The 25,220-nt window shown below is 39.5% G+C and overlaps 1 protein-coding gene across 1 annotated transcript; it reads left to right on the forward strand.

The window, feature by feature from the left end:
* The first annotated feature begins 575 nt into the window (after window positions 1-575).
* On the forward strand, window positions 576-24,791 carry znf335 (zinc finger protein 335). Its single transcript, XM_059333947.1, has 28 exons — window positions 576-690; window positions 4,929-5,122; window positions 5,222-5,498; window positions 5,598-5,675; window positions 6,604-7,683; window positions 7,773-7,955; window positions 8,923-9,090; window positions 9,180-9,435; window positions 9,531-9,708; window positions 13,234-13,346; window positions 13,449-13,467; window positions 13,587-13,703; window positions 14,119-14,195; window positions 14,367-14,527; window positions 15,323-15,546; window positions 15,656-15,755; window positions 15,853-15,941; window positions 16,027-16,283; window positions 18,175-18,289; window positions 18,374-18,571; window positions 19,475-19,617; window positions 19,746-19,888; window positions 20,024-20,121; window positions 20,853-20,939; window positions 21,055-21,138; window positions 22,493-22,552; window positions 22,657-22,762; window positions 24,110-24,791. The coding sequence occupies exons 2-28, from the start codon at window positions 4,931-4,933 to the stop codon at window positions 24,229-24,231; spliced, it is 4,725 nt and encodes a 1,574-aa protein (XP_059189930.1). The 5' UTR covers window positions 576-690; window positions 4,929-4,930; the 3' UTR covers window positions 24,232-24,791.
* The last annotated feature ends 429 nt before the right edge of the window (window positions 24,792-25,220 follow it).

Below are 25,220 nucleotides of genomic sequence, written 5' to 3' on the forward strand. Positions count from 1 at the left end.
CTTTAAAAAAACAAGTTCAAAATTGCATAATATTCTCTCATCAATCTCAATTTGGGGATGTAAACACAACACAACGTGTGTGTGTGTGTGTGTGTGTGTGTGTGTGTGTGTGAACATATAAAAACATATGTGTATAAGACATAAATACAAGCAGGAAAAGGCAAACAACAGTAATAGCATTCTTTTAATATAGAATAGCGATAACAACATATTCATTCTACAAAAGAATAACGATACAGGGGGTAAAAAAAAAATATTTGTATTGCCACATTGCAAAAAAAATCTTATAGGCGAAAATCCAAACTTTGCCAGCATAAACAAATAAAAACACGATCAACTTGGAACAACAACAACGGCTCTGAGTGTGCGAATATCAATCCGCGCCTTCCTCTAAAAACAATAGGTCCACTAAGTGTTTTATGATCATCAAATTTACCGAATACCAGAAACACATAACGACAAATCTATCAGTAAACACAAACATTTTAAAACAGGTTAATATACCCATGGTTGGTCGAATAATAAGAGCGTTTTCAACACAAAAATAATAAATGAGATCCGGCTGCGGGGACAGGAAGCAGGAGAGTCTCATGGCGCCCGACTAGAATGAAGCAACAATTATCGGTTACTAATTTCTGTCGTGTTTAGCGCGTCTACACTGAAGGATACCGCTCTACTGGAAAATACACGGTAAGAAAAAAGCTTGTATATTCCCGAGCCGGTGGAGGGAAGTGTTTTTATTTTCTTCAGGGAGAGCATTAGGGCGGTCTGCCTGCCGCGGTCAGGCCCCAGGTCCCCAGTAGAGAGAGTCCTCTCAGCGCCTGAGTGGAAAGAGACGCTGCCTGGCGGAAAATGGCGACGCGGAGCAGGCAGGACGAAGGGCAGCTGGGCCCGTTTAACGGCTAACACGCTCTACGTGGGCTCTGAGTGCTCACTCTGTCACACTGGCGACATTTTTTATTCACCAAACAGCCTGTAAAACCCCCCCAAACTACCACTAACTGACAGTTAAGTCTGGTTTAGAGCTTCATCAAAACAGATTCTGAACAACATCAACAAGCTAACTGTCAGCTAACGCGAGCTACCGTTGGTGACCGTTGGCCTCAAGTTCTTCAGTAACTTTACTGTTGTTCGTGTTTCATGTCAGTTTGCAAATATAGTAACACTTGACCAGTCTAAACGAGCACAACTACAATAGAAAACATTTGATTTAAACCAACTGTGGCGTCCTTGCGTGTAAACACGTCATATAACTGCTAATACAAGGTATCAGCCGTAGACTGTATATAAATATGTATGTATCAGCACTATTAATTGGCTGAAATCTTGGATAAATAATAATTATTCATTTTGGTACTGTGTTCCAAATTCCCCATTCAATAAGATTGGAGGTTTCAAATGTCTTCTCATGGCATGCTTCAACATCAATAAATTACCTATATCTTTGTCAGAGTTTCATAAACAAATTCTATTATATTGGAAAATGCTACATGTGCATAACTTTTCACCCCACACTACTATGCTTTGGAATAATAGATGTGTTTCTTACCGAAATAAATCATTATGTTATCAGGATTGGTATGAGAGGAATATATGGTCTGTGGTTGACTTAATGGATGCCAATGGTAATCTCTTAGATTATCAACAGTTTTGCACTAAACATAAATTCAATACTTCCAAATGAGACTTTTAAGTTACAAAAAGCACTCCCTCAGGGATTTATATTTCTAACAAAAAATATATTGGCCCACCAACCTATAATACCACAACTGGTCCCATTGTCAATACAGGGGATTTTAATCCTGGACAAAAAAATGTAATAATCACTTTATAAGAAACTATCTCACTGACACATTGTTCCCTGGCAGACAAAACAAAAATAATATCTTACATAAATTTGATAATCAATCTATTTATAAACTAAGAACGATGTACCTAAAATTCCCTATACCCCCTAAAATGAAAGCAACACACTTTAAAATTATGAACAACATTCTTCCCTCTAAAGAATTACTTAGACTACGCTTTAATATCTTTGACAATTTATACACATTCTGTGAAAATGAAAAATTGAAACCTGGGACCATGTCTTCTAATGTGATGTGATACAAACATTCTGGGTCAACATTCACAATTGGATTTAACAAAAAATCATATTATTTCCAGCTGCTATCTCTAGAGACGATGTCACTTTCGGTATGCTTTTGCAAAACAAAAACAATGAACTGTGTTGCAACGTTATCCTTTGTTTAGCAAAATTTTCATCCACAAGAATAGAGTTATGAATCCATCCCCCAAATTTATTGTCTTCATGAATGAATTCAAATTGTACTTAAAATCTCTAAAAATTCTAACAACAACAAAGGCACAAAAATGATATGTTATCTTGAAAAATTTTCCCACTGAAATGAACAGTTAAAACTAATTTGAATCCCCCTTATTGAAAACAACATTTAGACTGTTTTATTTGTATTTTATTTTTGTCTATTTATTTTCTATTTTTTTATTATTTTATTTCAACTGCTCTGACTTTACAATATTGATGTTATTATTATATGTTTCACTGTTGATTGATGTTCACCTAGCATTCTTTCTACACTTATGCAAGTGTACTGTGAAAAATGTGCCAGAAATGTTTATTTTTGTAATTTTCAATAAAGCATTGAAAAAGAAAATAAATAAGTAAGTAAAAGTAGCTGTGGTCAGAAATCTCTAATAAAAATGACGTAATCCATCATTAATTAGGGTTCAATTAATAATGGTTCAAAACATTAGTGTATGGCTTTCTTTATATGGTTTTCTTGATAATGATTTTGGTTAGTATCAAGAAAACCATGGAAAATGTCTAGATATCAGCTCTTAAGAATAAATTCTTATCAGCTATATTTGTTGTTATCATTATATTTGTCCAAACAAATGTACCTTGAGTTGTATCAGGCATTAACATGAACAAGAAATTGAAGAAAATGGGCAGTCTAATTATTTTTTCCATGACTGTATGTGTGTATTATCTGGAAAAATGTCTTCAAAGCCAATTACTTGCACTGGAAGACAGATTATGTCTCCTTCACTGAAATTATTTATTCAACATCTAACTATCATGTTATCGGGCAAAAACATACATTTATAAGCTACAACCGGGGTGAAAGAAATGTAATTTTATTACTTTCTGCTGTATTAATTATACAGAGGACCATATACAGTATCCTGAAAATTCTGTTAACAGTACAATTAATTACTTTTAATTTTGCATATTTTTCATGTTAAATCTCAACCTGGAAAGTAACTAAAGCTATCACATATATGTAGTCGAGTAGAAGTATAAAGTTGCATAAAATGAAAATATGCCAGTAAATTACACATAGCTCGAAATTGTTCTTAAGTACAGTACTTGAGTAAAAGTTCACAGTTACATTCCACCACTGATATCGAGAATGGATAAAAATGGTCAAAAACCCTCCAGAATATGACGTCAAAGCACCAAAGCCTTTGGAACAATATCGAAAAATCCATGCTGTGATTTGGTTTCCAAAACTTTTGACATTTTGATGATTTCTGCTTGTGCTAGTGTGTAGAGCCATCCATCCTCTGAATGCTCTAGGTCTCTAGTTTGTGGTTGTAAAGTTTCATGAGGCTGTGATTATCCTAGAGGTCACAGCAGCTCATTTTATACACTGAGCTCAAGTTTAAAATTGCTCTCACTGCAATGAAATGGCATCACACATGAATATGTGTTTAGGGACCCCAGTATGCAGAAGTAATTATATACAATAGGCAAAAATAATGCCTGAAAAAAAAAAGTTTTTTTGTTATTGTCGTTACCATTAATGTTAGGTAAATGCTGAAGTAAGTTGTACAATGTACAGAAAATCTTCCAGAGCAGTTTGTGAATAAAGATTTCAACATCCTTGGGAAATCTCAGTCATATTTCAAAGAAAGCGTGATGCTAAAAGCAAATAAAAAGAGTGGAGGTAGAAAGAGAAAAAACACTAAATTTATATCCAGACAGACAGCTTTTTAAAGGGCAATATGCGTGATTATCTTATGTAACGGGAGAACTCATCAGCTCTCAGAGAAAAGAAAAAAGACCAAAAGGGTTCCTAAAAGGGTTCCTTGTCTGCATCATTCCCCCTAGTATATCTAATTTTCTGTGTGTAAAAAGCTTATATCATCCTTCATCCAGTGAATAAAAGCAAGTGGACTGGATTTGAATTACTACTATTTGTTTTAAAACTCATTCCATACTCTGCTGTTTAAGTAGCTGGCTGAAAAGAGTTGTGTTCATGATAACACTCTAAGCTAGCAGTAAGGCCCAAGGCATTCTTTAAAGCAGTGGTGGAATCAAACTAAGTTAATTTAGTCAAGTACAGTACTTACGTACAATTTTGAGGTATTTTTTACTTTACTTGAGTATTTCCCCATATGTAACTTTATACTTCTACTTCACTACATTTTGAGGCATTTATTGTACTTCTTACTCCACTACATTTAGCTGACAGCTTTAGTTACTTTCCAGATCAAGATTTTACATAAAAACATGATCAATTTAAAGTGATTACGCATGTTGGTGAATTAAATCACATTAAGTATATTAAATAGTCAAAATGAGCCCGACATTGACAGCAGTAAAATTATGTTTACATAAATGCAACAATAATAATAATCTAATAATATATTTAGAATATACAGTCTGAGTGGAGCCATTCTGCATAACTAATACTTTCACTTTTGATACTTTAAGTACATTTTGAATACTTTTGTACTTTTACTTAAGTTTTGAATGCAGGACTTTTACTTGTAGTGGAGTAATTTCAGTGTAGTATTAGTACTTTTACTTAAGTAAGGGACCTGAATACTTCTTCCATCACTGCTTTAAAGATGAGACCAACTTTAAAATGGATATTGAGTTCCTGTCATTTTGTGTCTAGTCATGGATTCGGAGGAGAATGAGGTGGAGAGCAGCAGTGATGCAGGTCCCTCAGGGATGGAGGAGCCATCTGAGAGCGGCATGGGCATGGAGTCATCCGAGGCCATGTCTGCAGACAGCAGTGATGCTGCTGCCTCTCACACACAGGCCCCGGAGTCCGACTGCCACGTGGGACAGAGCTCAGAGGGAGTTGTGGTAAGGATGTGATATTGTGTTTTCATGTGTGAGAGAAAATAACAACTGGCAGGCTTGTGTCATAAAAGTTTCTTGATGTTTTTGCCCCTCCCCGTCAAGGTGTTTATTCCAGAAACCAGCTCCAGTACAGACGTCAGAGTTTCATCAGTCCACCTCCCAGACTCCTCCTCGGTGGCCCAGTCCACCAGCGTGTCCAGCGTCTCCACGGTGACTCAGTCAGTTCTGGTCTCTGAGTCAGCCCAAGTGCTGGTCCACTCCAGCGCAGCGTCTGAAGGAGCCATGATGGTTTCTGACTCGACTGCTTCCACCTCGTCAGACCTCGGCTCTGCCATCGACAAGATCATAGAGTCCACCATCGGCCCTGACATCATGAACGGTACTTTCACTCTGACTGAGCAGCTTCAGGGTCCTGTCACTCTGATTAGTTCACCATGAAGTAACAGATATCTGATCTGGTCTGCTGTTCTTCTGTCAGGCTGCATCGCTGTGACCAGTGCAGAAGACGGAGGTGCAGAAACAACCCAGTACCTGATATTACAAGGACCAGATGATGGTAAGTGTGCTGACTCAGTCATTCTTCTGTTAAGTTAATGAAAAAGTTATCAGCATGTTTGTTTATATTAGAAACAACATAAGGAATACTCAGAGTACTTTTATTTACTCAGCAGATAAATTATTTGAGCTTTGCATGTCAACCTTGTTCTAATTCTCTAAGTGATTTTTTAAAAATTAATTAAAATCCACATTTTTTTAAAGCCATTAAAATATCTTAAAACAACTAAACAACATTATCCCAAGTGTTACCAACAAAATCTAGAGAACTCTATAATTTAAATAAAGTTCACCAACTGTGTCTTGTCCATGCGTAAGTGGTGTGGTTCTATACCAGTTTTAAGCTATATATTTACAATACACTTTAAGATAAGATATTCCTTTATTGATCCCCCATGGGGGAAATTCAGATGTTGCAGCAGCACAAGTACAGAGTAAAAACAGATTAAGGTAATAAAAATAGAATAATAAAAATGAAATACAATAAAGATAAAAATAAATAAATATCATAAAATAAAATTACAAACAATCAAACAACTAGGACCAAACTAAAAAACTAGTAGTACAAACATGTTAAAGTAGCAGTGAATTGGAGGACATATGTTCAATATATATAATACATTTATACAACTTGGTGACTTTTATATATGTTTTTTGACTGAATGAAGGACTTAAGTCATCGGTCATCTGTTTATCAAAAAAACAAGCTCAGCAAACGTTTACAAAGGTTTACAGTTTCATCAGTGGGTGCGTTTGTTTAAGAACAGTGAAGATCTCTGCAGATAATTTGGCTCTCGGTAAAATACTTCTTCTACACAATATAGGAATCCTCTTTAATAAAGTGTGTACGATATATGTATTTGTATCGTGTGCTGTAGGAGCTCCTATGATAGCCCAAATGTCATCTTCGGCCCTCTCTGATCGTATAGCCATAGAAGCTCTTGCAGAAGGTCCCACCTCCACCTGTCTGGACCAGGGAGACCTGCAGGGCAACCTCGACCCTGACCAGCCCGACGATCAGCCCGGACACTCAGGTTACCCGGAGGACAGCAGCAGCCAGCCAGACCAGCCCGAGCACTCCCACCCCTCCCAGTATATAGACTGCAGCGCAGATGGTCCAGACCAGACAGGGGAGTCTTCATCTTCCTATGTGGAGTGCTCAGGCGAGGAACCAGATCAGACACGCTCCCAGTCAGGTTTCCCCGACTACAGTGGGGACAACAGCGACCAGGACCTGCCTGGATATGTGGAGTGCAGCGGGGCGGACTCAAACCCGACCAGCCAGGGTCACTACGTGGTGGAGTGCAGCGCCGGGTACCTGGAATGTGCGGTGGACGACGGGCAGCGACCGCATCATTCACGCAGTTACATTGACAGTAGCGCAGATCACCGGACTCAGACAAGTCGGCAGTACGGGACTGAGTACGGAGGGGAGTGTGTTGCAGCTGCAGACTCCGAGCAGCCTGGTTGTTCTCGGTATCAAGTGAGAGACGATGACGAAGACGACGAGGGGAACCAGGATCCAGACCAGCCCCAGCACTCCCAGCAGCAGCCCCAGCACTCCTGCTATATGGAGAGCAGTAACGGCCCCGAGGCTTCTCTCTACGCCGACGACAGCTCCTCCTCCGACCTCCCTTTGGCAGACACGGCAGGTTCCGGCGGGCTTCCCGAGGCATTGGAGAGCAGCGAGAGCCAGCCCGGGCCCTACATCAGCAGCAGTGGGACATACACCTCCAATCCAGAGCCTGGGCTCGCCCAACAGTGCTCCCCCAGCCAAGAGGAGCCTCAAGGCTCCCAGGGGCCTCAGGACGAAGCCGGGATGGTCCGGGAGATGGAGACATCAACGGTGGCAGAAGGCTCCGGACACAGACCGCCTAACCTGGCCGAGTTGGAGGAGATGATGGAAGTGGTGATCGTGCAGCAGTTCAAGTGTAAGATGTGTCCGTACAAGAGTGCCTCTAAAGACACGCTCATCAACCACATGAGAGACAAACACTTCAAACCTGCAGGTAAAGTCTGGTTGATTATGACAAAGATAAATGAGGCAAAGATATTTTCCATTCTAATCATTTTTTGTGGTATACTGTCCTGTTTTCAGGGGACGTGTCAAAGAAGCGTAAACGTGGACGACCTCCAAAAAGTGAGACATTTGCTCGTCGTCAGGCAGAGAGACAAGAAGCTGAAGAGAGAAAAGCAGCGACTGCGAAAACTGCTGCACCACAACAAGCAGAAGAAGAGGAGGACGATATTGTGGATGCTGGTGCCATTGATGATCCTGAAGGTCAGTGAAGAGGACTTTTAATTAACCCTCTGAACCCCAACAAGCTGTTTCAGGCCTATTTGTCACATGACCGTTGTCGACATGTAGAATAAAGTGATTTTGACAAATCACAATTTTAAGCTTTGCTTTGGTTACTTTTTCTGAACAGAAACTTTCATAACTAATAATCTGTTCAAGGACTGTCGGAAAGGTCAAATTTCAATGATAATGCCTGTTTTTTTTACAGCTTCTTTCTACAATCAATGGTGTATGTTTGGCAAGCTTTTAAAGTGAACACACGGTTCAGAGGGTTAATTCATCCACCTAGCAGACAAGCATTCATACTTTTTTAACTGCATCAGAGAGAGGGATTAGAATCATAAGGCGTGTTTCCACTGAGTACTTTTTGAGTACCTTTCGGAAAGCGGCTGAGTGTTTTGGCTCCGCCCACGAGTTAGTTCCCCTCAGTTGCCATACAAGTACTTCTGTAGCGGCTAACCAACGTAGTCCGAATGTGACAACAGACCGACGCAGCAAGCAGTGTTGCCAACATAGCGACTTTGTCTCTATAATAGTGACTATTCAGACCCCTCTAGTGACTCTTTTTTCAAAAAAGCGACTAGCAACAAATCTAGCGACTTTTTCTGGTGTTATTGGAGACTTTTGGAGACTCGTTCCTACTCTTCTTAACGAGTAGCAGGCGTCCTCCCAAAGCACTCACATGTGGCCCAGTCCTCCTGCAGCAGTCTCTCCCAGCTGCAGTCAGAGCAGGAGATGTTAACCCCTCAGCGTCCAGTCTGCAAATGAATCATGCATGCATGAAGTTGCCGCCTCAACCGTATCCAATCAGTGTCAACTTGTTGGTAGCGCTAACCGGTGAAGTAGGGAGTATCCTCTCTCCCAAGCCACACCCATAGCGGCTCACTAGAAGGAAAAGTACCAAATGGAAACGCGCCTATATTCACCTTTCCTTCCTCTTTATTCCCAGAGGATAGTGACTACAACCCTGCTGAGGAGGACTGCAAAGGAAGACCACCTGCCGTTATTAAGAAGCCCGCTCCTCCTATCTCCTCCTCCTCCTCTCAAGGGCGTCCTCGACGAAAGGTTGGCCGCCCAAGGAAGTACAGCCTTTTTGATGAAGGCTACAGCAACAAAGGTTGGTTTTCAGTATTGACGAGAAACATAATATCACTGGCGGCAGAGCTTACACACTCCTCATTCTTCTTCTTCACTGCTTTGTTACAGAAGCTGAGAGTACTGCTAAGAAGCCCAGGGTGAGTGCAGGTGCTAGTGCACCTGAAGAGGCGAGCTCCTCTGGGCTGAACAACAGTCCTGCTGTGGTGACCGATGGAGACACAGCTGAGGCAGCGATAAGCCAGTCAGACTCTGAGAACAAAGACCCTTCATCCAACACTCAGCCGGAGGAGTTCTTCCCCAGAAAACGGGGCAGACCCTCCAAGCGATTTCTCCGTAAGAAGTATAAGAAGTATATAAATCGAAAGTAAGTATCAAATAATTGAATAAAGTTGGGTTCCAAATAATTATTAAGTAAAATCACAACAAGCTTATTGCTTCTTTCTCTTCATTATCTTCCAGTCGGTACTACAAATCCCTGAAGCCGCTGCTGAGACCTCACAACTGCTGCATCTGTGGCTCACGCTTCCTCACTCAGGAAGACTTGCGCTTCCACGTGGACTCTCATGAAGGCAACGACCCGGAGCTCTTCAAGTGCCTCCAGTGCAACTATCGCTGCAAACGCTGGTCTTCACTCAAGGTCAGTTCACTGAAACAGGTCACATTACTCATAGTCAGGTGGCTTAGGACCAGATTTGAGAAGAATCGGGACACATCGGACAAAAGCACCAAACTTTTCCCTCATCCTCTACATTACTATAGGTTTCAATCTTTGGTGGGAGCCACTTCATCAAGATAAAGCAGCCATATAAAGTCTGTGAGAACCAATATATCTTTCAAGCCACTAAAAAGGTCTATCTTGGTGTCAAAATATACATTTTCTGGATCAGGTAATCATTTAAAGCTGTTGGTTGACCACTACAACAGAGTAGTCAACCAAACTGGAGAACAGCCTGTATTTCTGCTGGGGGATTTTAACCGGTGTGATGTCACCACACATCTGCCAGACCTAGAGCAGTATGTTACGACCCCCACCAGAAAACAGAATATACTGGATATGTGCTATGGCAACATTCCTGGTGCATATACCTCAAAACCACATCCCCCACTTGGCCGTTCTGACCACAATGTTATTTTATTGCTTCCCACATACAGATCAAAGCTAAAGACAGGTGAAACCATCACAAAAACAATAAAGGTCTGGAATGATGAAACAACTGAAGCACTGAAAGGCTGCTTTGAATTGACAGACTGGGATTTGTTTTTTGACACCTGTGAAAATGATCTGAACATGCTAACTGATGTGTTAACCTCCTACTTTTTATTTTGTGAGGACACAGTGACACAGACAAACAGATAACTATTCACCCAAATAATAAAAAATGGATTACAAAGGACATGAAAATCTGCCTAGTCCAAAAGAAAGCAGCATTCCTGCAAGGGGACACACTCAGAGTGAGGGAGTTGGAGAAAGAGTTCAGAAGGATGGCTAGGCTCTCAAAAATCAATTACAAGAACAAGGTGGAGCAAAAATTAACATCTGGCAATGCAAGGGAAGCGTGGCAGGGTCTAAATACTATGATGGACAGAGCTGCCAAACCCGCAGTGGCCAGCCTTCCGGACCCCGCCCCCTTTGCAGAACAACTCAACATCTTCTTCGCCCGGTTCAACAACAATAGTCCTCCACCCAACTTTGACTTTGACTGCTCAACCACCATCTCCCCCCACCCAGCCATCACCATCAACGAGCAGCAGGTAACCTCCATCCTTCACCGGGTCAAACCACATAAAGCCTCTGGCCCTGACAAGCTCAGAGGCAGGGTACTGAAGGACTGCTCTGCTCAGCTAGGTGGAGTGGTCACAAGACTGTTTCAGTGCCTCTTGAATTCAGGAAATGTCCCCAAAAATTGGAAGGAATCCACCATAATTCCCATCCCCAAAAAAACTCCAGCTAAGGAGCTGAAGGACTACAGACCAGTGGCCCTGACCTCCGTGCTGTGCAAGTGCATGGAGAGAATCCTGTGTGACCTTCTGGCCAAAATGCTGTCACATAAAATGGATCCTTTTCAGTTTGCCTACAGGGCAAAAAGGGGGGTTGAGGACGCAAGTCTCACATTGCTGAACACCATCACGAAACATCTGGACTCTCCTCACCCTCACACCAGGATCTTATTTATGGACTTCTCCTCTGCTTTTAACACTGTGCACATTGACACCCTGCTGTATGCTCTTTTAGACCTCCAAGTTCATCCCACACTGGTTTTATGGATCAAGATTTTTTTAACTGACAGGCCACAACAGGTGCTTTTAAATGGTTTTAAATCAAAGAAGCTGATTTTAAACACAGGTGTTCCCCAGGGTTGTGTTTTATCTCCCGTTCTCTTCTCTGTGTACACAAACAACCTCACCTGTAACAGTGAGGGAATGAACCTTTTTAAATATGCGGATGACATGGCCCTGGTGGCTCACCTGACTGACACCACTGCTCTGGACTGGTATCAGCAGGCTGTTGAAAACCTGGCACAGACTTTTAACCAGCTCTGTCTTGAGCTAAATGTCCAGAAGACCAAAGAGCTGTGCTGTGGGGGCAGAAGAGAGTCAGCAACTGCTCTTTTTAAACCACTCAGCATCCAGGGTCAGCTGGTGGAGCAGGTTGAGTCTTTTAAATACCTTGGAACTGACCTGGACAACTGCCTCTCCTTTTCTCAGCATGCAGACACCATTTTTAAAAAATCCCAACAGCGCCTCTACCTGCTGAGGAAATGAAGGACTTTCAATGTCAGCACACATGTTTTAACTCTGGTCTACCAGTCCCTCATTGAATCCATACTCACTTTCAATATCTCTTCCTGGTACAGTCTCCTCTCATCCAAACACAAGACCAAACTTTCCCGTACAGTTAACCAGGCCAGCAAAATCATTGGAGCACCACAAACCCCCCTCTCAGAACTGTACAGCCGGTCTGTGATCAGGAAGGCCACCCTGATCACAGAAGACTTTTCTCACCCCCTCCACCACTGCTTCCAGCTGCTGCCATCAGGCAAACGCTATAAGGTTCCACTGGCCAGGAAAAACATCTACAAAAAATCCTTCGTCCCCTCTGCAATAACCACCCTGAACAACAAAAAAATGAACACTCTGTTGCTTTTAACACCCCCCCCCCCCCCCCCCCCCCCCTCCATTTTAGCATGATTGTACACATTTTTGTGTTTTTAATGTTTGTTTGTTTCTTAGTGTTTTTTATATGAGCCTGTCAAAAATGAATTTCTGTCACTCGTGACAGACAATAAAGTTCTATCTATCTATCTTAAAAATATCACTAGATGATTATTTGATCAATGGTCATTTTGGCCATGTATTTGCGTAATTTCCAACTCAGTTCCTGAGCGGTCGGACATATATTACTATAGGTCATATACAGTTTATGTATTCTGAAAAATGAATAACATGCATACATTTAATTTAAAAAAGTTTATTAGCTATCAAGTTAACTTCCATTTACATACATGTTTGCACGGTGTCCTGAAGGTTCAACAGAGTAACTCCCATGCATGGGCCTGTGATCCTCTCCAACATTTAGCCTCCAGAAAAGATTTGATACTATTTTCTGGTGGAAAAAGAAACCCAGGAAAATATTTCTCTCCCGACTCATGAATTTCACTAGAGCCGAGGCAAAATGAGTTTGTTCTCAAACTAGAATTAAACCAGAATTGATATCCAGTACATCAACTAAAATGTAACATTTTGCATCTGTTTTTATATGGGTATCATATTATATCACCGCAATCTCTCCTCCGATCTTCTGGGAAATCCCCTCCTCTTTGTTCTACAATTATCTCTTTCTCTCTTGTTACAAATCTGGTAAAACTCCAGCTGTATGACCTCATGGTGGCTGGCCATACTGAAAAAAATGAAAATATCCCAAACTCCTCCCTAAAACAAGTTTGAGCCGATCTTTACTAATCTGAAAATCTTCCCACCCCTCCCTCAGCTGTGTATTCTGCTGATTCAAGTGGTTCCTTTTTAAGGGGCTTCCCCGAGAGTATTTACCCTCTGAATCACACTCTTTGTATGTGATAATTATGCAATTTGTACATTAGATACAGAATTATGACATAATGAAAGTTAACTGTGTTAATACAACATTTTGTGGGCTGTTTTGCAGGAGCACATGTTCAATCATGAGGGCACCAAGCCGTTCAAGTGTGAGGAGTGTGATTACACAAGTGTCTACAGGAAAGATGTCATTCGCCACTCAGCAGTCCACAACAAAGACAAGTTAGTAACTCATGCAGTAATACACGATACATGGTTTCTAATTGAGAACAAATTTAGCAGGTTTTTAAACATTGTTACTGATTTTTATTTCCCATCCTGCAGGAAAAAGAAGACAGAGTTGGTAAGACATTTGAAAACTCCCATATTTGAATGTTGGTAAAAAGGTGTAATGTTGTAGCAGAATATTTTTCTTGTCTTGATTGGTGTTTGCTTGTGTGGCCTTTGTGCTCATTCTTTCAGGCACCAAAGGTGTCAGAGTTCCTCTGCCCAGTGTGCCACAGGGTTTACCCCATGCAGAAGAGACTGACCCAGCACATGAAGACCCACAGCTCAGAGAAACCTCACATGTGTGATAAGGTCAGAGAATAAAGATTGTACCATTTAAGGAAACTTAAAGAATAGGTGAAAAAAAACTTACAAGAGACATTTCAATGTTGACTACAGGACAGGTGTTGTCACCTGTTCCTCCCTGACAACAATACAGTGGTTTTTCATACATTCTCTGTCAAGCTTAAAGTACCGTATAGTGTGCATTTTTGCACTTAATTTTACTGTAAAAAGTGTTTGAACATGCAGATTTATTAATTAATATATTCTTAAAATGTCAACAGTTAAAATTATTTGGGGGCCACATTGGGACTCCTGTAAGATTCTTGTTTTATCTCCCGTCCCTCTCTGAATGCATGATTTTATTGTGCAACAAAGCTGTGCATTTTAATCTACTCCAAATATCACCAAAACTCTTGTTGAAGATGTCTTTTTGTCTTTACAGTGCGGCAAATCCTTCAAGAAACGGTACACATTCAAAATGCACCTGCTGACCCACATCCAGAGTCTTGGAGACAGCAAGTCAGTATTTAAAACTTTTATTCCACCTTTTATTTTGTCATATCACAACAGAAATGTCTGATCAGCAATTTGTACTACAGTATGCATTAATGAATTAGCATTAGTTATTTGTGGCTGGATGTTAGTCATGATGATATCATAATGAGTAACTCGTGGATGTGTGTTTGCCAGGTTCAAGTGTGAATTTTGCGATTATACCTGTGACAACAAGAAGCTGCTGCTCAACCACCAGCTGTCCCACACCAACGACCGGCCCTTCAAGTGTGACTACTGTAAATACTCCACTGCTAAAGAGGAGTTCCTGGTCTCCCATCTGGCCATCAAACACACGGGTCAGTGTGGCAGAAAGGTTTTTATACAGTTTAGTGAACGTATGTTTTCTTAAAATAATTGTCAAAAATACAGTTTATTGGAGAAAGAAACTGTAGAAACAGATATTATGCCCAGAGTTGGATCTCTCCGACAGTTTTTGAATGGATCATTGGTTACGAAAGTTTCCATTTGAAAAAATAACCAAAACAAAGCTTAAAAATAGTGATATTTTTGTCAAAATCACTTTATTCTACATAATCAGATCCTGTTAAAAACATTAAATTCTGCTCCTCAGAGACACTGTGAAGACATGATTTATTCTGCTGAGACGAACGGTCACGTGACAAATATTCACTGAAAATCTGTTTACACAGAGCTGAGAGGAGAGGACAGGACAGGATAGGTTGTTTACACAGAGCAGAGGGGAGAGGACAGGAGAGGCTGGAAACATGACATATGTACAATATGTGGAGACCCATTTTTAAAAATCTTTTTTTGTATATTTTATTTTTCATTTTATTCCAATTTTAAAAAGATAATTTATCACAGAAATTCAATTTGCATTTAATTTCATCTTTTTCATTACTGTCATTCTTACTGTTTTATTCTGCACAAAGACAAGTTTGAGTTGTTCCACTTCTAGATGATTGTGGTGATTCCATAGAGCTGTAGGACTTATAGATTTATATATATTTTATATATTGCAGTGAAACACAAGAACACGGAGAGTAAAATGTAAAAAGAGCCAAAACCGCCCTGAAACAGCTTGTTGAGGTTCAGAAGGTTAAAAATCATGTGTTGATGCTCCTCTACAGGGGAAAAGCCTTTCTCGTGTGACATGTGTCACTTCACAACGAAGCACAGGAAGAACCTGCGTCTACATATTCAGTGTCGCCACCCTGAGGCGTTTGACGAGTGGTCTGTGGCTCACCCCGAGGAGCCGGTCAGGAGGCGGCGCAGACCCTTCTTCACCCTGCAGCAGATAGAGGAGCTCAAACAGCAGCAACATGCAGACACACAGGACTTGCAGAACACTATTGTGAGTCTGTTATTTATCTCAGGTTCAGTTTGCTTTTAATTTGAGCATGTGTTATATTTTTTTGGTATTGGAAGATGATAACTGTGTTTTTTTTCACCACCTTCATTAGGTTGCAGTGGATTCTGCTACACTACAAGCCATGCAGGGTATGGAAAATGCCTCTGTTTCCCAGGATGCACTGGGAAACACCACCATCATCTATGAACAAGGTCAGTCCTCGTGTCACTGAAGAGACACTTTTAGTATTTCTGGCCACATATGCCTCCTTCAGGACAAATGCTGATGTTTACAACATGTGCTCCTCAGCTGAATCCAGTGATCAGTCTGCTCAGAACGCCCTGGACCTGCTGCTGAATATGAGAAACGCCCGGGAACTGGTTGGAAACGCCTTACAGGTTGGTGCCAGACTCATCAAAACATTTAGTTTTTCACACGCTGCTTTTTCACATTTTTGTTAAAAGTATTTCTTATTCTCCTCAGGTGGCGGTGCTGAAGTCAGAAGGTAAAACTCTTGAAAACGGCACATGGAGTACGGTGGCCGCAGCGCCGGGCCAGGCACAGAAGGTCGTCACCTTCCACGTGTCTGAGAACGGTGAGACGGTGCTGCAGGAGGCCTTTGAGGCGGCCACCTCTGAAACAGGAGAGCTCACCCAGATCGCCATCGAAGCCTACGAGGGCGGAGGGGACTTCAGTGTGGTGGAGCAGGCGGCGGAAGAGATCCACAGCCCCGGGTACAGGTAAGACAAACACCGTACGATTTCATTTGATTGACTGGAAAACACAGCCACATGAATACTTTCAGCATCTACAAGGGACTTTTAAAGCCTTATCATTCTGGCCCCTTTTATAGAGATTTGCGGTTTGTGCAGTGGATTTTTAGGGGGAGATAGCAGGTCAACAGTAGATGTCACATAGAAGTGGTGAAATCATCTGAAAGCTGGAACCTGAAGATTAACCTGAGATGCAGCTCAGCACTGAGAGTCAACATGTTCAGGGCAAAGACTATTTTATTCTCTTTGGCGTTCAGTCCCAGCTAGGCAAGACTCCTTTTTTTTATTTTTACTCTTTTATTTCCTTTTGAACTCTAACTCTGTTTTTAAATTGAGTTTTTTTAATTATTATTTTATTGTGTTATTGTTTTAGTATTATTTTCTTGTTTTGATTGTTATTTTTTATTTATTAGTATATTTGTGTATGATTTTATTGTATTTTAATAACTGTACAGCACTTTGGTCAACTGAGGTTGTTTTAATGTGCTCTATAAATAAACTTTGACTTTACTTGACAGACTGTTTAGGGACCCCAGTATGCAGAAATAGTCATATACAATAGATACAATAGGTGAAAATAATACATGAGAAAAACTATGTTTTTTTTTTACCTTAAACTGCATTTTATCACCATAAAGCAGCATGTATGTAAAAATGAGAATGGTGGCTGCACATAGAGACAACTTTCATTCAGATATTTTGAACCAGCGACAGCCTCTGAAGGGGATCTCATCTTTGGCTCATTATTTTACCCTTTTCCTAACATGATAAAATCAAATCTTCTAATTTCATATGATATTAGTATCTTATTTACAGAACAATTTCTTGTTCATTTTAATGTCTGGTACAACTAAAGGTACATTTGTTTGGACAAATATAATGATAAGAACAATAATATCTCATAAGAGTGTAATTTTCCATGGTTTTCTTATATAATAATAATAATAATAATAATAATAATAATATAATAACCAAAATCATTATAAAGAAAACCATGGAGAATGGCTAGATATCAGCTCTGAAATTAAACTCTTATGAGCTATTTTTGTTGTTATTATTATGTGTCCAAACGAATGTACCTTTAGTTGTACCAGACATTAAAATGAACAAGAAAATGTTGAAATAGGGTGGTCTAATAAATTTTCCATGACTGTAGAAGTCATGTAGTCTGCAGAAATGGTCATATGCAATAGGCAAAAATAATGCATGAGAGAGTGTGTTTTCTTTATTTTACACTGCGTTTTGTCATCATAATACAGGCATGTGTGTGTAAAGAAGAGACTTACGGCTGCACATGGAGCCCATTTTCATTCAGATATTTCATATGTTATTTCATCCCTTTCCTGACATGATAAAATTAATTGATTCCTCAGATCTTCTAGTTTTATGTGATACCAGTATCTTATCTATATCCTTAAAATTGAGCCGGCAAGAAAAATCTGATGTTGCACCAGCGGGTCAAAGGAATGCTAATTGTTTAATATATTTTTTATTTTTTTAAACACAGCTGTTCATCTCTTTCAGCAGTTTTTTTTTCTCTCTCTTTGCTGATCCTGCTCCAATATCAGCCATTACCACAAAATACAGCATCAAAAATATAATGGTTCCTTCGGTACAGACATATGCCTTTCAGCTCTGCATGCCATAAATCGCTTCAGTAATTAAAAACAAGTTTGTAGAAATAACCAATCCTCTGCTGATGGTCATGGTTGCTTAAGTAGGTCATATAGAGGCATCAGTATTAAATTAAGACTGTTTTATAGCAGTTAAAATCTCCTTGTAGTTGCTTTAATTATAGTGAGATTGAATGTAGATCTTATTGATGATCTATAACATCATAAAACTGTTGTGTTTGCAGTAACGATGACAGCAGTCCCTCTCAGGCTGTAGAGGTCTCTGGGTCAGACAGCCTGAAAAGTGACAAGTACTACCTAACCTCAGCACTGCCTGACGGTGTTCTGCAGCAGGTGGAGGTAACTGTGAGAGATCAGCTGTTTTTTTGCGTGTAAAGATCGATCTATAACGTGTTTCTGACTGTGTCGCATGTTTTCTGTCAGCTGAGCAGCGAGGCTCCAGCCTCTCCCTCTGCTGCGAGCTCGCCCGGCCTGAACACCAAGAGGTTCTCCTGCCGGATATGCATGGAGTCGTTCCACGGACGATCCGACATGGAGAACCACAAGAGGGCGCACTTGGACCCCAACACCTTCAAGTGTCCTGACTGTGAGTTCACCTCCACCTCGTGGCCCGAGGTCAAGGTGAGACTTTAAAATCTTAAGTGTAATATATTAGCTTTGCTCAAAAATGCACGGACAGTTACCAAGAACAAAAGCCTTTGCATGGTTTAGGTTTATTTATTTGCACAGTTAGAATTACCTAAAATGACAAAGATAGTGCAGGAGAGGCAGAAAACCCAGATGGGCTTATATAAAGCCTCCACCTAAAATTTCATAGTTATAAGAAAGTAATAACAAACTGATAATAGAAAAAAAACATATGTATAACATCAACAACAAGTTATAGTGACAATAAGGAAAAATAACAATAGAAAACAAAATATGAACATGATATAAAAGTGTATTTGTGTGTGAATTAGAAATGTAAAACAGAAGTTAAATGGGCTTTTAGACATATTTTGAAAGATTTTAAGGAGATGGAGTCAGATGGGAAAAGGTATTCCATCATTTGGTGCCCAGTAAATTTAACAATAAATTGACCTTTCCATGTAAAAAATCTTAGAGGATGAAGATCTAAAGATTGACGTTTTAAAGTGCTCTGGAAAGTTTTCATGATCTGAATATACCTTATAAATAAAATCACATATTTGAGAGATATTGATTTCATGAACAGTAAGTATCTGAAGTTTCTGAAAAAGAGGTACAGATGAGGCATGGGACTCGGATCAGGTTGCCATCCTAACAAAACGTTTCTGAAAAACCAAAATTCTATGGAGTGTAGTATGTCATAAATTGACTCAACATTTTAACAATAATATGAATATTCAACTGCTATTCAACAAGTTATAACAGGGTGAACGACAACTCATCGGTTTTTCGTCCTCATATGTCATTTCACAGGCATTTTTTAGTATCTTAAGTTGTCATTTCAGAAGCATTTCTGTCTTGAACCTCTCTTCTGACCTGAACTCTTTATTGTTTTAGACTCACATGGAGCTGCATTCCTACCTAAGGCCTCACAAGTGTCCAAACTGTAGCTTTGCCTCCAAGAACAAAAAAGACCTGCGCCGACACATGATGACACACACCAACGAGAAACCGTTTACGTGCAAACTTTGTGGACAAAGGTAAACGATTAAAATCGTAACAGCACCTGTATTTAACATCAGAAACTGTTATGCGTTATGTATCTGTGTCAATTGGAGGTTGAAATGAACAGCTACCAATGTCCATTTGTTTTTGCCCAATGTTACAGGTTTAACCGTAACGGCCATCTGAAGTTTCACATGGAGCGTCTCCACAATCAGGATCATCCTGCTCGCGGGAAAAGCCGTCCCGCCACATCTCAGCAGACCATCATCGTGAACAGTGACGAGGAGGCTCTAGCTACACTGCAGTGTAAGGAACACAGACAGAATGAAAGTTAATAAATAATACCAGGTTTTACGCTTCAAACTGGTTTATAGCTTATAAACAGAGCCCCAAACAAATTAACAAAAATCTGAAATTTGATTGTTTGTGTGTGTGTAACAGCCCTACAGGCCCATCAGACAGTGATCAGCCCGGAGCGTTTGCAGGCCCTGGGACAGGAGCACATCATTGTAGCTCAGGAACAGGCACTATCAGACCAGGTATCATCACTCACACCACACTGGACACACTTATAACCAAGTAAATGTGCTCATTATGTCTGAGGTGCCACAGAGACTAACTGCATTGCACAGGTGTGGACTCTCCAACATTCAGTCTCTATCAAGAAATATTTACTGTTACTTTCTGGTGGAAAAACAAACCCCAAAACTTCTGGATCAGGTCAGAATTGAAGGCAAAAAAGTTTATTTTCAAACAATATACAAAAAACTTAACATTTTGCATCTGTTTATATATTGTTTTCATATTATTTTATTCTAATCTCCTCTTAATATCTTGTGAATCTCCTTATTTTCTGAAATTATTTGTAAACTCCACCTACGAGTGCTGGTTTTACTGAAAACTGTAATCTGTAATCCCCTAAAATTGCTGATTCAGGTGTTTTTCTACAGGATTTCCAGTGTGTTTTAACCTCTTAAACACCTTTTTTTTGTATGCTATTACACACAGCCTTTCTATGTGATAATTATGTCATTTGTATCAGTCAAGTCAAGTCAATTTTATTTGTATAGCCCAAAATCACAAATCACAGATTTGCCTCAAAGGGCTTTACAGACTGTACATGTACATATTAATGATGATTAATACTGTATTAATGCAACTTTTACACAATGTGGGCACTGGGTGAGAAAACAACAACTGCATTGCTCTGAAACTAGCAACAACGGTTTGGTGTTTTATAACTAAATGCATCAATGTGTACATTAATCAGGAGGAAGGCACATACATCCAGCAGATCACCACCATAGATGGACAGACAGTGCAGCACCTGATGACCGGAGAGAACCAGGTGACTGAGGTAAGAGCCAATATGACTATAATAATATGATAAATATATACATTTATATAATATGACAGAGCCCTTGTTATATTCTTTAGCTTACATCTCATTTATTTGTCACGTCCTGTTTCAGGTTCAGTATATCATCTCACAGGATGGAGTGCCGCACTTGATCCCTCAGGAGTATGTCGTGGTAGCTGATGGCAACCATATACAGGTCAGTGACTGACCTCATAACAAGTGAAGAGAATATGATGGTGTTTTTATATATTTTTAGACATACTATATAATTACGATGATCAACGTGTTATTCTACAGCAAGTTTTTGGCACTTTTGGAGAAACTCCACTGTGCCCAACATGCTATAATACAGCATTTTTTTAAATTTTTGGACATTTTTAAATATATGTTATTATTATTATTATATATTTATATCTGCATATTACATCCTGCTATGTAATCTGCACTCTACCCACTTGACTCCTTAGACACTTTTTATTTTTATATTTATATTTATATTATATGTTGTTATTGTTACCTATTTTGCTCATTGTTTTTTCTTATATTATCCTATATTGTGATTGTTTTTGTAACTTGGAGCAATCTGGAATCAGAATTTCCTTTGAAATTAATAGTTATATCTTATCTAATTTTAGATTTTTGGACATAATATTCTATTACCATGATCAATATGCTGTTCTTAAGCATTTCTTTTGCATTTTTGGACAAACTACAATTTGAATCTTATTTTTACTTTTTTGACACGCATGTTGTTTTTTAAACTTTTTTTTTTTACATACTTTAATATCTAGGTTATTTTTATATTTTTGGAAAAACAACAATGTGACCGTTTTATTTGTCATTTTTGGACATATAATATGGCATTTAAAAAGAAAAGTGGACATAATATACTACTTCCATGATGAATATGCTATTCTTAAGCATTTCTTTTGCATTTTTGGACAAACTACAATTTGACCCTTATTTTTACTTCTTTCGACATGCATGTTGTTTTTGTACTTTTCTTTAACATACTATAATATCTAGTTTTTTTTTTTATATTTTTGACCGTTACACTATTAGCTGTTTTTTTTTTTGCACTTCTGGACAAACTACACTATGACTTTTTGTCATTTTCCCACATGCTATAGTACGGCATTATTTAATTTTTGGGCATATTATAATATGCCGTTTATATATATATATATATTTGGACATAATATACTATTACCATGATCAACATATATACTATTACCATGATCAACATGCTATTCTTAAGCATTTTTTTGACCATTTAAAAAAAAAAATTCGACATGCATGTTGTTTTTTTCCATTTTTTTCCATACTGGGTTTTTTTTATATTTTTGGACACACTACACTATGACTGTTTTAAAAAAATATTATTCGACATACTATACTATTACCATGATCGATTTGCTATTCTAAAGTGTTTTTAGACATTTTTGAACAAACTACATTTTGACTTCTTTTTTTTTTCAACATACTATATTATGGCTTTTATAATGAGTCAGTGTTGTAGGTGATAATGTGTTGTTCTAACTGTTCCTCAGATGCCAGATGGACAGATCATCCAGTATGAGCATGATGGGACATTTCTGCAGGAGCAACAGGTAAGGTGGATATTGGTCACTCTAGTGTGACAGATGATGTGATCGACAGTGAGAGGTTTCTGTTTTGACAAAAGCTCATTGCTCCCTGTTCTTCATGTATTCAGATTGCTGTGAGTCACGACGGTCAGATCCAGTATCTACCTGTGAGCTCGGAGCAACAGGTGGTGAATACTGAAGATCTGGAGGCTGCTGCCCACTCTGCTGTCACAGGTTGGCTCCTCTTGGGAACAGATTGCACCTTACTCTTATTATGTTCAGCCCTTCACTTCACTGTTAGATTGTTAATTATACACACTAAATGTATCAGAGACCATGTATATGCATTTGGTGCAGGGGGGTTGAGAGCAGAACTGCATCAGAGGACCAAAGCCTCGGGGACAGGGTATAGGGGTGGATGAGATCAGTGAGGGACGGTCGGCAGAGCCTGTGGAAGGATTTGTAAGTGAGGAAGAGGAGTGTGTGAGAGTTCAGGACATACTGCAGCCTGCTCAGGGATTAGCTTGAAACCCCTGACGGGACTCCATTACAGTAGTCTAGCCCGGAGATGATAAAGGGCACCGAGTCAGGGAGTCAGGGCTTGAGTCTGGAGATGTTTTTATGAGGCCAAAGAAAGCAGATTTGGTGACGAATTAAAGGTCCAATTGGAAGAGGAGAGGGTGGAGTCGAGAATGACCGCCAGCTAATAATGAAAACATTATTGCTTCTTGAAATGTAGATGCTTTGGAAAGTAGCGAACATGCATCATCTATTGATAATTGTCAAAAATGCACCAAACCACTGTGGTCCAATGGGTGACTCGTTTATGATCTTATCCATTATAATAATAATAACTTTATTTGTATAGCACCTTACAAAACAAAGTTAAAAGGTGCTTGACAGAAAAACAAAATGCAGTTAAGAACACAGCAATAAAACAATTAAACCATTTATAAAACAATGTAAAAGAAGGAAAAGGTCAATAAAAGGCAATACGATAAAAGTGATTTTTAAGAAGAGATTTAAAAGATTACACTGAGTTTGCCTACCTATTCCGAAGCTTTGGGGCCTGAACAGCAAAGGCTCAGTCATCTTTTGTGACCAGTCTGGATTTAGGAACCACAAGTAGGCACCTGCTGGATGATCTCAGGCAGCCATCAGGCTCATAGGTAAAAGTAAGCCACTAATGTAAGCAGGAGCCTGACCATTGAGGGCTTTAAAAACAAGCAGAAAAATCTTAAAATCAATTCTAAAACGCACAGGTAGCCAGTGGAGGGCAGCGAGGACTGGTGTGATATGCTCCCTGTGTGAGTTGCAAGCCTGGCGGCAGCGTTCTATACTAATTGAAGTCTGTCGATATTAAGTTTGCTAATGGCAGAACAAAGTGCGTTACAATCAAGTCTGGAAAAAATAAAAGCATGCATGACTTTTTCCAAGACTCCACGGGAGAGGAATGACCAGAATGTGAAGAGTCATGAGCTTGATAGTAACATGAACAGTGAAGTGACCACTATGATGAACACCAATAGGAACTTCAGCTGGTTACAAATCAACCTAACTGGATGATGTTTGTCGTTGTAGCCGTGGCGGACGCAGCCATGACGCAGACCCAGACCGTCTACACTGAAGCTACGCCTGAACAGCTGGAGCAGCTGCAGCAGCAAGGCATCCACTACGATGTCATCACCTTCACAGAGGAATAGACAGACTTTTAAACCTACAAACTACAAACCACTATGAGCTGACAAGTACAGCGACCTCAACTTATTTATGCATTCAGCTAGCTAACAGCATCGCCTGCTCGGGGCGGCTGCACTGTTTTAGAGAAGATCAACGTTTTGTAAATGCAAATTGTTGCACTCATTGCTTCTGACTTAATCATAGGAGCTGTGCGTTTCAGAGTTAACTTAGGTTGGTCTGTTCTGTAATTATCAAAAATGATTTATGTTCATGTGCCTCAACTGCTTCCATTTGCAAGACAATGTTATTAAAGAGAATGAAAAGGCTTATATCATGTGTTAGAGAGTATACCGAGCGTCCAAATGAACATTTTAGTTTTTGAATGGAATTGATAAAAAGGGAGTGTTTATTTTTGGGTCTGTAACAATAATGGTGATTATTAGAATGCCACAACATTGTGTTTACTAAATATTAATATGTACATACCTTTTGCATTTGTCTTTTGTTACATGATGGAGGCTGTGTTTTGATTTGGTGAATATAAAGTGTTTAATAAGCTGAAAGCTGACACCAAATAAACCACTTTGTGTATACTTGTGTAAACTTAGTAATGTTTCTATACATCAGACAGAACATGCTGAAAGATGACGATACTCAGTGGGTCAGTAGAGGGTCAGATTGCTGGGTGAGTTTCTGAATTTGCTCCAGAGTGAAATGACTCTGAGGGACTTCCACTCTTTTATTCCAGTCTATGCGTCAAAAATGGTTATTACATATTTTGTCCAAAAAAAAAAGCCTTAAATTCTTAAAGAATAGCATGTTGGTTATGGTAATGGTTTAGCATGTCAAAAATAAGTCAAAAAAATAATCAATCACAGTGTAATTTGTCTTTAAAAATGCTTGACAACACATAAATGCAACACTAACTTATGAGTGACTTATTTCTTCATATTGATGCTGCAGCAGATGAGTCAAAGCCTGTAAAACAACCTGTAAAATGATACAGTAAATT

The sequence above is a fragment of the Centropristis striata genome, chromosome 5 (assembly GCF_030273125.1).
Source record: "Centropristis striata isolate RG_2023a ecotype Rhode Island chromosome 5, C.striata_1.0, whole genome shotgun sequence".
Taxonomy (NCBI): domain Eukaryota; kingdom Metazoa; phylum Chordata; class Actinopteri; order Perciformes; family Serranidae; genus Centropristis; species Centropristis striata.

What these genes read in the sequence shown, in the direction of transcription:
- znf335 (XM_059333947.1), top strand. Translation starts at nt 4,931, where the DNA reads ATGGATTCGGAGGAGAATGAGGTGGAGAGCAGCAGTGATGCAGGTCCC. An exon ending in AACGCTGGTCTTCACTCAAG is followed by an intron (nt 9,709 to 13,233) that starts GTCAGTTCACTG and finishes GCTGTTTTGCAG; the next exon opens with GAGCACATGTTCAATCATGA. An exon ending in ATCCACAGCCCCGGGTACAG is followed by an intron (nt 16,284 to 18,174) that starts GTAAGACAAACA and finishes TTGTGTTTGCAG; the next exon opens with TAACGATGACAGCAGTCCCT.